Below are 15,738 nucleotides of genomic sequence, written 5' to 3'. Positions count from 1 at the left end.
CCTATGCTGCTATATCCATCCGTCCATCCATCCATAATCCGCCTTGGGGCTGAACTCGGACAGTTCACCTCAAAAAAAACCTCTCTGTCCTTAGGAATCTCTATCTATCCATCTTAAAAGCGAACTTGGGATGTGGTGTTGTAGCGGGGTATGGTGATGTTGATGCGTATTTATGATGGGTTCAAGCATTTGCAACAATTAAGGTGCTCGCTTGATGATGTGGCATGCGTGGTGGGAGTGTTGGAGTAAAACTTCATCCTAGAATCACAGGGCTACGAACGAGTGAGCCCTTGACGATATCCAGGTCGAACTCCGAAGGGGCAGGGGGTCGGGAAGGGTTCGCAAGTAGAAGCCGTTTAGGAAGCGGGAGCATCGGCCTCCTGAGCCTTGTTGAAGATCTCCTCGTTCTCCTTCTGGGCCTTCATGAAAGAATCCTTGAAGTTGTTGGCGTCTGAGCACAAGTTAGTGATCAGGTTCTATAAGCGCACTTCAACAGGTAAACCTACTCTCAGCGTTGGCAAATCGAATAGCCAGGGTGACAGCCTCGGGCTCGCCCTCGCTGACATCGGCAGCAGCGTTCCACACCCAGCTGCGGTCGGAGCCGACGTTGGGGGAAAGCTTCATCTCAGGGACGATGTAGTGGTTGGCGCAGACCTTGAGGGTCTTGTCGCGGCGCATGACCAGTCGGGTCTTGCCGTTCTCCTTGTGCTTGAGCAGACGGACGTCACCAGTACCACGCTCCTTCCACTCGCTGCTCTCCTTGATGAACTTGAAAAGCTTGGCGCGCATCTTGAAAGTCTGCTCCTCGGCCTCCTCGTTGGTCTTGGTGTCAACCTTCTCGGTCAGCTTGATGACGGGCTCGAAGTGGACGTCCTCGGACTCGGGAGCCTCCTCCTATATAAGAAAACTTGGTCAGCTTCAGTCGTTTCGAGGGGAACCGCTACAGCATGCCATGCTGAGACATGTCAACATACCTCATCACCCTTAGCAGCCGAAGCGGCCTCTCGCTGAGCCTTAGCGCTACCGGAGTTGTCACCACGCTCCTCCTCTTCCTTCTTCTCCTTCTTAGCACCACCTCCGAACATGGAGAAGACGGAGGAGGAAATCACGGGCTTCTCAGCAGTGCCCTCAGCCTCAGCGGGCTTGGTCTCCTCAGGCTTGGTCTCCTCGGGCTTGGTCTCCTCGACCTTGGGCTCGGTGGGCTCGGAAGCAGACATTTTGACGGTTAATGTAATCGGTTGTGAATTAATCTATTGCCCCTCAGACGTCAGCATTTCATGTCCAGGATCCCAGTCGCGGTCATGGCTTTTACCCCTCCTCAAGGAGGGGCTCAGAGTCATGATTGCCCCCCAACGTAGCAAAATGCACATCAGAAAGAAAAAAAGGAAGAGCAAAACAGAGCAAAAGTTGAGGACAAGCAACGGCGCACTAAACTTACCAGATAAGCGAAATGTGGTTATGAAGATGCTTCGGGGAAGCAAGGGAGTTGAAAGTTTATGTGATGATGGTAGATGGTGGAAGTGGATTGCGGTCAAGGTCTGGTGATTAGGTTGTTTTCACCTTGTCAGGCTGCCGTCCCGCCTGAAAAAATATGAGCAACTTGCCCCTCCTTTTCCCCTGTTGTGCCCTGCGGTCAGGGTATCAGAAAAATTGGCTATCGGAAGTACAAGAGACGAAATAGCTTAGTCGTTTTATGCAGATTTAGATGCACATTTAGACCCTTTTATTTTGGCATCCTAAGCATTGGAGGACACTTTTTCTGCCACCCGGTAGCCTGTTGCTCCGTAGGCATGGCGAAGATCAACAATACTGACCTGTGATTGGGAGCGACCTCCATGTGGATAAGTACCTCACAGAGAAAAGATGGCCGCCCAAGACCCAGAAGACAGAATAACATGGACACTTAATACTATATTGGACCAACTTACAGGCTACCTTATTATGGCGACCTAAAGGTTTGGAGGACCATTTTTCTGTTACTCAGTAGCGCAGGTACTTTGCAGCAGGTGCTGTCGGGCACTTGGCAAGGATCCAAGATTGGCTGTGGGGTTACTCATCAAGTGGGACTGCAACAAACTGGATTCGGGTATCATGACAATATCAGCTGCAGACTTAGTCAAATTGATGCCAAAAGGGAAACTTGAAGGTATCAATGTTGTACCACGAGCTCATACCCCCAAAGGCTGATTTATATGTTTCGTGTCAAGCATATTTGTTCTTCAAATGAAAAGCTATTTTGCATCATTCATGACAGTATCAATTGTTTGGTTCCGTTGCTAGGAGACTGACCTTTGGTCATTTCCACTAAGAAGCACAACGACTCATGAGATGAGATGGGTTCAATTACTAGTGATCAACTACTATGCTGGCCATTCCTCTCTTTCCGTAAGCTATCTGCTAGCAACAAGCCACCATAGTATTACAAACGGTATCATCTAGGCTCAAAATACAAAAAGAATACATCGGCTTGATGTTGCATGAGGTGACAAGTTGTGTCGTCTTTTGAGTCTGGTCGGGCAAATTCCCTTTTGCTCTGATGTCACTCACAGCTTCCAAAACGTACAGAAAAGGCTCATCAGCAACACTGACTATTGCGGGAATAGAAGATATAAAATCGATAGAAGCAAATAGAAAACACGTCTACAAATGGTATGAGACCCCACGAACTCCAGTCCACCAGTGCCCTAGAAACCCATACCCGAATATAAACCCAAATTCTTCCTTAGCACGAATGTGCCACGAGTGATAGTGGGCAAAGAGAAAAGTCCCTTGCGCCGTCAGTAAAAGATGCAGTTTTGGTACCACTATGCCTTCTGTCGTTCTGCACGATCTTTGAAGTCATCAGACCACAACCAGAAGCGGCAGCGTTTCGCAGAAGCTGGTGCCTTGGCAGCAGATTTTCGAACATACTCATTCTTGAGTAGTTGCTTGATTTGTTTCTTGGTCATGAATTGTTCGGCCGCGCGTTCGTAACGGTCATGTTCCTCGTCGCCGGCCGTCAGTTTGAGCCACCACAGCTTTGCCGTAATTTGTGCGTTGAGCAACTCGAGTTCGGCTCTGTTCTGTACGGCTTCAGTGCTCGGGATGTATTGCTTGACATCAGCTGCAATAGACTCTAGCTTCGCCGAGATGCCGTGCTTGGCTGCTTGAGATCGACACTTGATATCTTTCTTAATCCAGCCCAAGGACCGATGGGCATCGTGGAATTTGACACCAAGGTCTTTACAGAAAGTGCCAGACGTGGTCTTGAAGTTACAAGAAGCTGTCTCTAGCGAGCGTCTGGCTTCCTCGAGGCGTCGCTCTGCCTTTTGAGCAGCAGCTGGAACGAGCTCTGGAACACGCTGCGCAAATGACCAAGTTAGATCCAAAGCCTCCGAGATAATACCCTTCTCGAATGCAACTCTGAGGACTTTGTGGATTCTTGGGCGACAAGTAGTATACATGTCAATCTTGACCATTCCGTGGGCTTCCTCTTTGGGAATCTTGAGGACGATGCCCTCGTCTGTTGATGAGGTACCAAATCGGACATGTTCTCCGCCACGCTTGGCATTAAAGTTGAGACAATCTCTGTCAAGCCATGATTTCTTGACATCTCGAGGCATACGAAGCAGAAAGTTACCTTCATATCTTTCGACAGTCACATTGATCTTCTGGCTGCTCCAGGGCCAATCGTTGGCGGGTGCATCCTGAACAGGGATAAGTCCCGAACCTCCAATTGATGTGGTAAGAGCCTGCGAAGTTGGCAACGAGCTTCGACTCGAGGAGGGTACGAGAGTGGGGTGATTCGTGACAGCGGAAGTGGCTGCGGGGGTGTGGGGAGCCGCATCTCTCGAGAGTGGAGTGAGGAATACACTGATCAACGAGACCAAGACGAATAAAAGCACTGCAGAGACCGTCGAAGGACTGGTGACCATCTTGAAAATTGTCTCTCTGTTCTTAGATGCTGGATGCTGTGTCTCTTTCAGCCACTTGTTGAGTGCTGATCGTCGAATCTCCGCGTCTTCTTCATTTCCAGTGGGTAGAAGCATTTGATCAGGCTTGTCCTCTGTAATACTAGCGTCGGGACTAGGAATCGAGGGGGTCTTGAGGCTTTGTTGAGTATACTCAAGAGAGCTTCTGGATCGGGCTTCATCTTCTGATTCAGGTTCCTGTTCAGCGCTAGGATCAGGCTGTGCCTCAGGTTCGACCTCAGGCTCAGCCTCAACTTCAGGAAGAGGCCCATTCTTGACTACTGAAGCCCAGCTTTGGTGTATTTGTGGAGTCTGTTCGGTCTCCATGGAGTCAACAATATCATCAGGCTCTTCTTGGTGGGTTTGCTGGCTGGGAATATCGCATTCGTCGGTGACAGACTCGTCATCGTAGGTCTGTTCGGTACCGGTGTGGCTTTGCACGTCGTCGGGACGGGAGAGCCCCAAAGAACCAATAGACTCGCCCATGGATTCGGTGTAGTTTCCATCCTGGGACTCAGTATCGTTCGAGATTACTTCATATTCGGACTCGGACATCAGTCCACTGTCCTCGGTAGTGGTGGTAAAACGCATTATATCTGGATTACTAGATGAAATCCAGTTGGCAAGATGTCGATTGCCTTGAGGGCGAGGAAACCGTAGAGTAGGCTCTGAAATCGACAGAGGATTTCTTGGTAAGGTCACGGTTGAACCGACCGTCGCTGGCGTTGTCGGGCGAGAAGAGGGAGTCGTAGCGTGTCGCTGGGGAGCTGGTGTAAGCGAAGAGGTCGAGGGCGATGACGATGGGGACTGGAGAGTCGATCGGTGTTCAGTAACACGAGGAGTGGGAGTACAGGGAATATCAAGATCCTGCTGTTCCATAACGAGACGAAATAGAGCAGAAGAGGTTCTATTCCATCACAGGCCTCTTGTGATAATATGATGAGGTGTCAGGTGAAGTCGGATTGCGAGGGGCAAGAGAGACTGAGTTGGGAGGATAAGGCGAGGGGGTGAGCGGAAGGCCGGATAATGGGGAGGGGGGCGTCTGCGTATGGTGCAATGGCGGGGGAGGTTCTTGTATAAATAGGCAGCCTGGGAGCTTTCAGGTATCAGAAAATGACCGCAGAGAACATAAGACAGGAAAAAGGTTGATGGGTAAGTAAGTTTATGCTAGGCAGTTCAGGCCAGCATTGCCTAAGGCCTTTTATTTGCGTCGTCTAAAGTGTAGAGGAAAGACTTTCTGATACGCGCCAGATGTTCAAGAGAACGAGGTTGAAAAGAAAGGATGCCAGACAGTATGTGGGTTTGGATTTATATGCAGAGGTTGGAGCGAATAAAATGACTTACTGGAACAGATGGAGATCAGATTGGGCCTCGATACACGCTGTCAGTGCAAGGCAGTTCGTTATTCCAGGGTCTGTGCCATGAATTGTTAAGGCGTCTTGTCCCTTGGTTGCCTGGGGCTGGAAGATGAAGCTGGGCAAAAAGCTGGCTGCCGATGCAGGAAAAAGTCGAGACGCGGGGGGCGTTACTGAGGATGAAAAGTTAAATCCAAAGCCTCCAATTTGTATCTGTTGATATGGTGCTAAAAGGCAGGTACCTACAATGGCGCACAGTCGGGAGTTTGTTTCGTGAGAATAAGCTCGAGGTTTCCACGTTGCTCAAGTACTTGGACAGGATGTTTGTCTCGTACCCTTGGCCTCGGCTTGGTCAAGAAATGATTGTTTGCAAGTCAAAGATGATTGCTGTAGGGAGTTCGGAATTGAAAGATGTGCTCGAGGAAGGTGATGAGGTGGAGATGAGAGGAAAGCAGCGTTTGAGGAGATGGTTGAAATAAGGCAGGCAGTGAAGTGCACATTAATTATAACATCACATCAAACAACAATGTGGATCATTTTGAGCTTCAGCTGCAGGTGTCCCTTTGTAACGCCACTTTCGCCCACTGAACTTAAAGGTCTAGTATATCTCCGGAGAGGTTTACTCACAGCATCAAAGGTTCTTCAATAATGTGTTCATTGACATTATGATAAAACATCAGCTATCTAGGTATTCATGGCCCCTCAAGGTCGTTATGATCTAAAGTGTTTCATACCTTTCGTCTGCCTGTTGTCGTCACTTAAACCAGGGTCCCTGCTAGCACTAGAGATGAGGATCCATGCAATTCACGCCCCATCAGATAGGACAGATGCCCAGAGCTGGCAAGGTTAGGATTTGATATCTTTACTTATCCTCAGAGCCACAAAGATTCAAATAATGACAAAATGACTCTTAGCAAGAGTTTATTCTCTGACTCATCCGTTCATTTACATTTCATATAATATTCTCTATACCATGAGGTCTTCGATATCCAAGATATTCATTCCTAAATGTCCCTCTGTCTTATCGCTTTGCATGCCGCTATCGCACCCTGCACCCCCACCATGAGCCGTCGTGACCTCTTAGCGCAACTGCGGGGTAAATGAGACTGCTCCAGGGCTGTTTCGGGCTCAAATAAACCCACTCTTTAGACCTCGTGAGCAACCTCTTCCGATATCTGTCTGGGACCTGTCAGGTCTAAACTTGAGTGATTGAGACTCAATAACCGCGCAAAAAGGCATATCTCTAATCGAAGGAGATTCGCTCTTGTTCTAAAGCTAGACCAGACAGTTGAGTCACTCCCAAGTTCTCCTCACCGCCATGGTTTGACTATTCCAACGTGTATCAAACCCGAAATCCAACAGCAATGAACAGGCAGCCACCATGCGGTGCAGTTCTGACAGACGCATATAATAGGTGGAATGACGTAAGACAACGGTCCAGTGTATATGGCCAATAAAATAGGTGCTTTGGTTATGGTGAAGGCGTGAAAAGCCCAAACCAATGTTCCATTGCTGCTTTGGGCGAGCTTGAGCTCAACGGAATTGTATATAAGCTCAGTCAACTTTCAACTCTCTGATTGACACAGCCTTAACTATATTGATAGATCTGTTGAAGGATTTAATCTCTCACAGTCTCGGCAATCTGCTCCGCTCTTTGCATCGTCGTATGTAAGGTGATAGACGTGGGGATGGACCCATACCATAGTTGTGTCAACTGTCGTCCTTGCACAGCTCCCTTCTCAAATCCCAGCAGTACTTGTTAGAAACCGGAAAGTGTGTAGTACAGCAGCATAACATTGTCAACGTCCTCGCGGCTCCTGAGCATTGTAAGCATGGCTAATGTGAGTGTAAATGTATCAGCATCAGGGGTATGGTCTCAACATCAGTTTGTCCCGTTTTCTCGAGTTGATAGAGGGCGAATTGCATTGCCAACATGGTTCACAGGTATTTAAAGTATCAAGAAAAATGTTTGTAGAGCACTTTTGTAAATTCATTTGCTTTCTAATCCCAGAAAGTTTATCAAATCAAGCCCAAATATCCCGATGTCGACATATCCACATAAGGTAGTAAGGGTATCTCTGTGCGTAAATCCAAAGTCTATATGAAAAAGGCACCGCCATCATTGCAATGTACTCATACACTCTTCTGTTCGCGTAAATGCAAGAAAACATAAACCAGTGATCCAGCAGTCCTTTTGCCGCACTGTAACTCCGCCGATATATAAACAAAAGAAAAGGGCTAGCGTGCGTGTATCCCCTCCCTGAGGGTCACTCATCGCCATGTGTGGGTATCGTAATCAAGGGTTTCGATGTGAATCAGAACCTTGGGAAATAACTCAAGTGTTGTGTCGTAGACGTGGCCGCATTAATGTAGTTTGAGGTGTGATGTGAATGATATAGTCCAGTACACTATAGGATAGTGTGTTTTTGGAGGAGTTGTTTTAATGACGAGGTACCGAAGGTCTCGTCGTCAGGGATCATCTCAATCAGACCTGTCAGGTTGGCGAACAGGTCGCCTTGATTTCTGTAGCCAAGCATTGCGGGCACAGCGGCGTTGTCAAACTCGATCTCCTCGTAGTGGACCTTGACGAAGTGAACCTCAGGGTTGGCCTTGACAATGGGCAAGAGAGCCTGTTCAATAGTGGTGGAGACCTCACACTGGGACGAGTTAGTACTAGATCACACAAAACGGAAAGATGGAGACATACCTCGTGGTCGTAGACAAAGACAACGACTGTTGTTTCCCTTCCAACCTTCTCAATGGCATCGAGGTATCCGAGGGCATCCACCTCATCCAGACGGCCATAGATGCGGGCACTAGGGCTTGTTCTTCGGTTCCTGACAGATCGACTGGCTTCACTCTCAAGCTCACGTCGACGGCTCTCTCTCCATTGGGCTAGGAATGCCTCCTCATCGGCATCGCTCTTGGCATCATCCTCACTGCTCTCAGTGTCACTCTTAGCGGCAGGAGTAGCCTCAATTCCGAAGATGCTGTTGCGGGCAGTGCGAACGCGGTGTCGCCACTTGTTCTTGCGGGCAGCTTCGTAGTTTCGTGCGTCGGCAATGACACCCTTGACACCGGTAGCATGGTTGCTGTCGAAGGAGGCAGGAGGAAGCTTAATCTCAGAGGCGCCAGCGCCGGTGAGGCGATCAACAGTAGGCATGCGCATTGCGTTGTCGATTTGAGCGTTGCGGAAAAGGTCTTCTTCGGAAAGGTCTAGATCTTTGAAGTCGGGGTCGTCACGGTCCTCAGGATGGAGGGTTTCGCGGTGTGTATTCTTGGCGACCAGGTCGTTGAATTCTTCTTGAGCAGCAGTTGACATGGTGGGCAAACTGGGGGAGGGGGGATGGTTTAATAAGTATGTGGTTGTGTCTCGAAACAGATGAGAATGTTGGAAAAGGTCAATGCCTGTGAGCAGGAGTTGGAAACACAAGTGTTGTATCGTTCTGGAAGGTGTGGAGAGGCTAAAACGGGGGGCCGTAGAGAGGACAGGGCACACAAAGGCGAAATCCGAGTTAGAGAATGCTGCACAGAGTGAGGAATACAGGGACAGGGCGGTGAGATTGAAGGCAAAGCTTGGATCCAAGGGTAAAAAAGAGGTGACGAAGCAGCGGAAGTGGAAGGGGTACGAATCCTCTTTTGAGACTTGGTGTGTTTCAGGGCTTGACTTTTGGTGGAGGACTTCGACGTTTTAGGAGGCTAAGGCCTTGTAATCGACAAGAAACATTAGAGGCACAGCGGTCGAGCCACTTGATGATCTGTCCTGCAAACGGGCAATGGGCGCAATACTCGGGCGGAGCAGGGCTTGAGCGCTTGTTACAGGGCGTTCAAGTAAGAAGATGTGATGATTCTCGAGAGATTGACTGAAAATAGAAATTGTTAGGGGTTGTTTTGTACATTGTAAGCCAATCACACTGGAGTTGAAGTGATGATAATACCATTAAGATATATCTCTATTAATCTGAAGGAGTTCCATCCCAGCGTCGCTGCAGATCTTGTGACTTTACAATCCTGGAAAGCGATTAAAAAGCATCTCGATAATCGGATTGTAACCGAAATGCATGCATTGTTGTATAATCTTTGTTGCACATAGACTGATTACTTGCAAGAATGACTGTCTTTGAGCAAGCCACGCGAGTCTCTAGTCAGGGGTGGAGAGCTCCCAAATTAAGCAAGGATCCAGGGTTTTCAACGGCTTTTGAATGGAGTACGTATCCATTCCGTACATGTAGATATCAAGACGTCTGTTAATAGTCGGCATTCCCGGATATGGACGACGTTACTCTGGCCAACCGCATCAGGTCACATGCTCCGAAGAGTCGAACATCAACTAGTAAATCACAGGAAGGTAAATAGGATTACTGAAATGAGGGTTGATGCAGCATAGTCGCACTAGTGGATGATCTGCTGTTCAGGGGCGATATCACAATACTACAGTATACTGACCGTCCTGAGGATGAGAATGAGGTTGATGCTTTTTTTGGTGGTTAGGCATTTCAGAGTGATGATCTCAGAATTGGGCACTTATACAATCACAAGATCAAAATCTGTCACATCAAACTGAACCTGATCTTCAAATTGCATTGAATAAAGTGCCCTACGTGCCCTATGTGCCTTGGCGCATTGGGGCTCAAGCATCCCATCCTGCGACAACCCAGAAACAGATTCGGCAATGCCACGCGGGTTCCTGGCATAAATAAATACAGGCATTTTTAACCAATCAAATAGAGGTCCCATCGACAAGGGACATGTAAAGTTGAACCACCAGGCTGAGAAAGTGTCAACATCCACAACCTGTCAATGTCAAGTCAAGTCATCGGGGAATTTCAGCCACGAAATCTAGAAATCATAGCATCATTCGCAAGCAGTATCAAGATCAAGTAACGCTCGAGGTCATTAAGTTGGTTCTCAGACCTCGCTCAGTTCCGTGCATCAACCGTGCAATCTCTGTGCTTATTCTTCTCTTCTCGCTGCCTGAGTCTGTTCCCAGCATCTGCCTCACGGCTGATAATGACAGGGGACACTATAGGGCCACTAGCACCAACCCGCACTTGTTTCACGACTCCGTTTCATCGTTCATGCCATGAACAGACGGTCAAGGAAATAACACGAGCCGAGAGTAGCGGCACGCGATTCCCCAAAATATGCTCCCGCCTGCCAAGGAAGGTCGATGAGTATGACGATGATCGCATCAACTTCTTGTAAACATCAGGATGATCGGTGATTGAGCTCGGTCATGAAGACGGTACGATCAGACTCTGTTACGGTCTGAGGATGGAGGAACACATTAGCAAAACAAGTGAAGCATCATGGCAGTCACATGTTGGCTCTGCCGTCTGTCTCTTACAAAGATCATCACCTCTGGTGCTGACAAGTCTTGACCTGACCAGTGGTCCGAGTTATGATGCTTCACCTGCCCATTTCCATGCGAATCGCGCTATTCGCAGATCACAAGTTTGACCGACAATAGCGGCAAACGCGATATCAGCGCCATCAAGCAGGCAAACAAATCGTCGGCCAACCCAACGGTCGCGTCAAAGGCCATGAGTGATTTCTAGCGTGTTTCCAATCCTTCTGATGCACATCATCGCGAGCAATGACCAAGTCATTCTTATTTCCCCAGCCTCGTCATCGTTGTCGTAGTCAAGGCTATCAAATGAAGGGTCCAAGGCTAACAGATTACTTTCAGCCCAATACGACACATACTATTCATAGACCAGCATCGTAGTAGTCTGTCGTGAGCGCCTAAATACCGTAGATTACCAGGTGATGCTGGCGGATACCCCAATGGTCAATGCTGTCTGCTTAGCTTTTCATGCTTCGGCATCGCCGAAGTCTTCCAGAAGCATTGGAGTTTGCTTGAACAATGGTATTGCTGAGTGTTGCATGAGTCAATGGCTCCTGGTACTACATACATATCAGGAGTCAGTTCCTCCTTTTGACAATAACACATGATATCCTTGGCATCGATGCATTAAAGTTGACAGCATATACCTACCTTCCTGGACCGGCGATCTCCATCTCATCTTCGTCCCATGCCTAGATCGTTCACAGCATTGATCTTGGCGAAGCTTTAACGTCCAAAAATGGAAGAGAATAATGTGCAACGGTGGACGCGACAACTCTCGGGCCAGTGTAAGCCACGGACGTCGTGAAGCATCGGTTGACAGCGCATCCTGTCTTCGTCCCGTGACGTATCGTGCTACATATCTGGGTAACCATTTCGCTTGACGTATTATCCTTTGTTCTGCCCGCGTCGGCCAAAGCCATCTATTGTTCCCCCATGTGGCTTTGTGTTCTTTAGTAGGTGGCGTGCTTCGCTATTGTAGGTTCTCGATGATGACCAAGAGCATTGTGTAACTCTCATATGGAGCAGGTAACGTGTCTCTTCACGATTGTGTGTGTTTCTGTCGAAAAGTAATAGCTAACTCTGTATGTAGGTGAAAACGACCTATGCCTTGAGTGGTGAGTGTCAAGCGACAACCTGCTGGCTTCCAACGTACTTGCGTCCGAACTTCAAAGACCATAACCCCATCAGACGAATTTCAGAAGGATGAGATCATTACAAGGTTTCGAAGACTGCACAGCCATGTACGATGTTGCGTGAACGTTGTCGGCACCCGGTGTTGACGATCCCGAGGGCCAGTTACACAGTGACCAGTAAGGTTAGTGGCTTGTTCTTCCAACTTACCCGTTGTAGTTTATGAACACTTGGTCCATTTCCCCGAGACGGCTTCCGGCATGTGGTGCTCCTGCGAGAGGATGGCAACTCGTTGATCAATTCATTGGCCAAGTCGAGGTTCGTCGGCAGGACTGCTTCGATATGTTGGCTGGTGGTATGTACAATGCTTGGCGGCCATTGCAAAGAGAAGCCCGCCGAATGCTGAACCAGTAAGTATAAACAAGATTGTCCTTTCGAAGGACAGTGGCATGGATACATATTGATAGATATATCAATATCAGTAGTCTGTTCTTGGTCACGTTGCGAGACGACACTTGGGTAATAGATATATAGTCAGTATTGATAGCCTAACGATACATCTTTCCAATCTCCTTGTCTCTCTTATACTAACGTTTCTTTATGTTCTCTTCAAAACTAGCCTGTTCCCTCTGTACGTCAAGTAGAGTACTGGACGTCAATGTTGTCTATGGCACATCAACTATTGACTGACCTGCACATACCAGAGTACCGGCATTAAGCAGACGTCCCAGCCATAAGAGAACCCCGAGATCCAACAATAACATCAACAGCATACCCTCGGTAGGTAGGCACGACTTCCCCTACAACGCGGCCTAGGTCTTCGAAATCTCTTACCGAGCTGCTTCGTTGATATACAGCCGAATTGGTCAAGCTACCAACCTGACATACCAATGGCCGTCCGAGAACAGCCTAGTTGCGTTATTCGTTGAGTCGATTGGAGCGTTGTCACATTGGTCGCGAATGGATTGAGATCTCAAGTGAGATCGAAAATGGGAGAAAGTTCGCTTAGTTTTGAAACCATGATGTATTATCTCGAGGACTGAAATTTTGCTCGGTATAGCCGTCAACTCCCGTGGATTCCCCTCATATAAAAATCGTCCCCCATACAGCTTTCCAGACCTTGGCTCCGTAATTATTCGTTCTGCGATATAAACGGCTCGGAACCGAAAGACGTGCGTGCCGCTGAGAGTCGATGCGCATACAGAGGGCAACTGAACAACAGAGGAAACCCATCCAATAATACAACCACCCATTACTAACAGCCCAGGTTGTGTCAGAAAAGGGGAAACTATGGTGCAGAGAATTTTGCAGGTGCGAGAAAAACAGGGAATGGGAAAAAAAGAACAATGAAAATAGTAATGAAAAAGAGGTATCGCATCAGCCAGTGTATTTTCTTCCCCAAATCCACCACGAGTTAGCAGCCCTTGTTGGAGTGCTCGCGTCCGGCTGAAGAAAGTCGTTGGTAGGGGTATGTGTGGTAAAGGTAAGGTGCGGTTCGTCACTTCGTCCTGCATTCGCTAATAGTCGAACTCAAGATGGGCATCTTTGGCTTTCGAATTCGATGGGCAATATAGTCGTTCGAACGCAGATGGTATAGAGGCCGCGGGCACGTACTGGCATTCATATATCCAGACATATAGTATCATAGTCGCGAACGACAATTAGTAAGCCCAGATTTTAAGCTGATGATGTTAGCAATGCTTTATCTTGAAACCTGGTATCAGAAATACTCACCAGAGAATCCCATGATCCCGTGCACAAGCTTGTACCGTCGTTGCTCACGCCCAAGCAGCTGACACGGTTCTCGTGGCCGACCAGAGAGCCAACCTTCTCGCCTCGAGTAATATCCCAGACCTAGGTTCCCCTATGTTAGCACTGCATGTTTTCCTAAGGAGACAGCTTGTGACACCACAAGCAAAATCTAGCTTACCTTGCACTCAAAGTCATCGTATCCAGCAAAAAGGAGACGTCCAGATACAGAAGTAGCTACGGAGGTGATACCGCAGAGAATGGACTCGGACTACCAATTGCGTTAGCTTAGGGAGAGCCAATTTGACAGGATCCACACTTACCCCGTAGAGGTTGAGTTCGCGATCCGCGCGAATATCGAAGAGTCGGCAAGTAGCATCATCGGATCCAGTAACGAAGGAGTGGCCATCGGGGAAGAATTGGATGGCGTTGATGTCGGACTCGTGACCAGCGAAGGTCTGGACGGCCTTACCAGCACGAATATCCCAGAGCTTGGCGAAAGCATCGCAAGCACCGGAGATGAAAGTGTTTTGGTTGGTAGGGTTAAGGCTGATGCTCATGACGTCTCCGAGATGGTCGGCGAACTCAGTGACCTTCTGGCCAGTCTCAATATCCCACTTCATACAGGTCATGTCACCAGACGACGTTAGGATGCTGCGGTCGTTGATGAATCTACAGCATGAAAGATAACCGGCGTGACCAGAAAGCTCGCGGGCGACACGAGTAGGACCGTCGCGTTGCTGGTTTAAGTTGTAGATGGAGCAGATGTTGTCGAGACCACCACAAGCAACAAAGTTGCCACTAGGGGCGTAGGCGCAGGTCATAACCCAAGAGGATCGCAGGGGAATGGCGTGCACCTTGTTGGTGGTATAAGCATCCCAGATAATGAGTTTACCATCCTGGGAAGCAGAGACGAGGTGCCTCCTATCGGTTGACCAGTGCATAGCATAGATCTTGGCCAAGTGACCCTTCAGCGTTCGCTTGGCCTTCATAAGCTGGTTCTTGGGAATAGGCTCATGGGCCTGTTGCGCGACTGCGCGAACTAAAGAATTGAAGAGTGAGTCAGCATTGAATTCTCCGAGATACACATGAGTTGACAAGACGCGTGACGATAGAATCAGAGCATTGTCGAATGGCTATGGTTATTTCGTCCGCCAGCAGTGTTCGGGGTGGTTGAGCAATCGGGAAGCACGTACGAGTTGTGTCGGCGAGGTCATCCTTCTTTCTCTTGATTCGGTCCTTCAGAGTTTCGGCCTCGCGACGAGCCTGCTGAATTCGCGATTGCATAGCCTCGGGGGAGACATCGCTGTTGCCTTGGGAATTCATCGTGATCGACCGGGAGAATTGGTGTCGGGTTGTTGACGCGCGACAGGAGAGATTAAACGAGATTCCGGGGACCAAGAAGCGGTGTCGAGATGAGAATCGGGGAGACGAACGACGATACTCAGGTCCAAGTCGGGCTCAAGAGGAGCAGAGCAGAAAAGAGCGACTTTCGAGAAGAGAAATTGACGATGGACGAAAACAGGAGCTCGGCCGGCTGAGGATGGTGGATGGAATTGAAATGGGCGAAATGCAATGCAAGTGGAGAGGGAAAGGCCGGAGAGAGAGAGCTGGAGGAGAGAGGAGCGAGGAGGATTGTGAGTGGTAGGGGCCTTTAGGGGGGGAAGGGAATGCGAGCTACAGACTACAGGGGGGCGTGTGCGTTGAGTGGATAATCTAAGAGTGGACGATGAGTGGGCGCGGGCTCGACTTGGCCAGTGGCATCGGCAGCGGCAACAAACAAGACGATGGATGACCTGAACTGCTACAGTTACAGTTGCAATTGTTACTGGAAGCTATAGCACAGAACAATAGAAGGAATGGAACTGTAACACTGCCCTGACTTTGGTTCTCTAGATCCGTATTGGAACCGGGCATAGCATCGCCGAGATACAGCTGGCAGTAATAGTACCCGACCCGACAGTACCTAGGAGACGGGCACCAGCAGCTTTGTCTGGCTCCGAAAATGAATTCTAGTATCGTTCCATCATTCTTCGCACGGCTAGAAATGCGACTGGCTGTCTACCTTATCTTCTGCGATCCAGCCACCAAATACAAAGTACCATCTGCTGCACATAACCGGGCATCGCATCTCTCATCTACAAAAAATAGCCCCTCCATCCATTTACAGTGGATGCTGTTGCTGCACGAACCTGCAGCTAGG

General features: G+C 48.7%; 5 protein-coding genes across 5 annotated transcripts; all 5 read right to left on the bottom strand.

The window, feature by feature from the left end:
• Positions 1 to 356: 356 nt before the first annotated feature.
• Positions 357 to 1,217, bottom strand: B0J16DRAFT_324949 (uncharacterized protein; the record flags this gene model as incomplete). Its single annotated transcript, XM_046125857.1, has 3 exons — positions 357 to 451; positions 507 to 894; positions 975 to 1,217. The coding sequence occupies 3 exons, from the start codon at positions 1,215 to 1,217 to the stop codon at positions 357 to 359; spliced, it is 726 nt and encodes a 241-aa protein (XP_045977794.1).
• Positions 1,218 to 2,775: 1,558 nt separating this feature from the next.
• B0J16DRAFT_190985 (uncharacterized protein) lies at positions 2,776 to 5,061 on the bottom strand. The gene has a single exon (XM_046122794.1). It carries the CDS (start codon positions 4,827 to 4,829, stop codon positions 2,805 to 2,807), a length of 2,025 nt encoding a protein of 674 aa, XP_045977793.1. The 5' UTR covers positions 4,830 to 5,061; the 3' UTR covers positions 2,776 to 2,804.
• A 2,481-nt stretch (positions 5,062 to 7,542) lies between these two features.
• Positions 7,543 to 8,794, bottom strand: B0J16DRAFT_190951 (thioredoxin-like protein). Its single transcript, XM_046122793.1, has 2 exons — positions 8,013 to 8,794; positions 7,543 to 7,962 (listed from the first exon to the last, which is right to left on the bottom strand). Exons 1-2 carry the CDS (start codon positions 8,625 to 8,627, stop codon positions 7,714 to 7,716), a joined length of 864 nt encoding a protein of 287 aa, XP_045977792.1. The 5' UTR covers positions 8,628 to 8,794; the 3' UTR covers positions 7,543 to 7,713.
• Positions 8,795 to 12,343: 3,549 nt separating this feature from the next.
• B0J16DRAFT_350147 (uncharacterized protein) lies at positions 12,344 to 13,127 on the bottom strand. Its single transcript, XM_046129012.1, has one exon. The coding sequence runs from the start codon at positions 13,037 to 13,039 to the stop codon at positions 12,653 to 12,655; it is 387 nt and encodes a 128-aa protein (XP_045977791.1). The 5' UTR covers positions 13,040 to 13,127; the 3' UTR covers positions 12,344 to 12,652.
• A 320-nt stretch (positions 13,128 to 13,447) lies between these two features.
• On the bottom strand, positions 13,448 to 14,861 carry B0J16DRAFT_275388 (WD40-repeat-containing domain protein; the record flags this gene model as incomplete). Its single annotated transcript, XM_046123705.1, has 5 exons — positions 13,448 to 13,468; positions 13,521 to 13,640; positions 13,717 to 13,806; positions 13,859 to 14,577; positions 14,732 to 14,861. 5 exons carry the CDS (start codon positions 14,859 to 14,861, stop codon positions 13,448 to 13,450), a joined length of 1,080 nt encoding a protein of 359 aa, XP_045977790.1.
• Positions 14,862 to 15,738: the final 877 nt, after the last annotated feature.

This window comes from Fusarium flagelliforme (assembly GCF_020744385.1).
Source record: "Fusarium flagelliforme strain FIESC 12 MPI-CAGE-AA-0113 chromosome Unknown B0J16scaffold_8, whole genome shotgun sequence".
Taxonomy (NCBI): domain Eukaryota; kingdom Fungi; phylum Ascomycota; class Sordariomycetes; order Hypocreales; family Nectriaceae; genus Fusarium; species Fusarium flagelliforme.
Note: the sequence above shows the minus strand (reverse complement) of the source record. Positions and strands in the feature narration are given on the sequence as shown.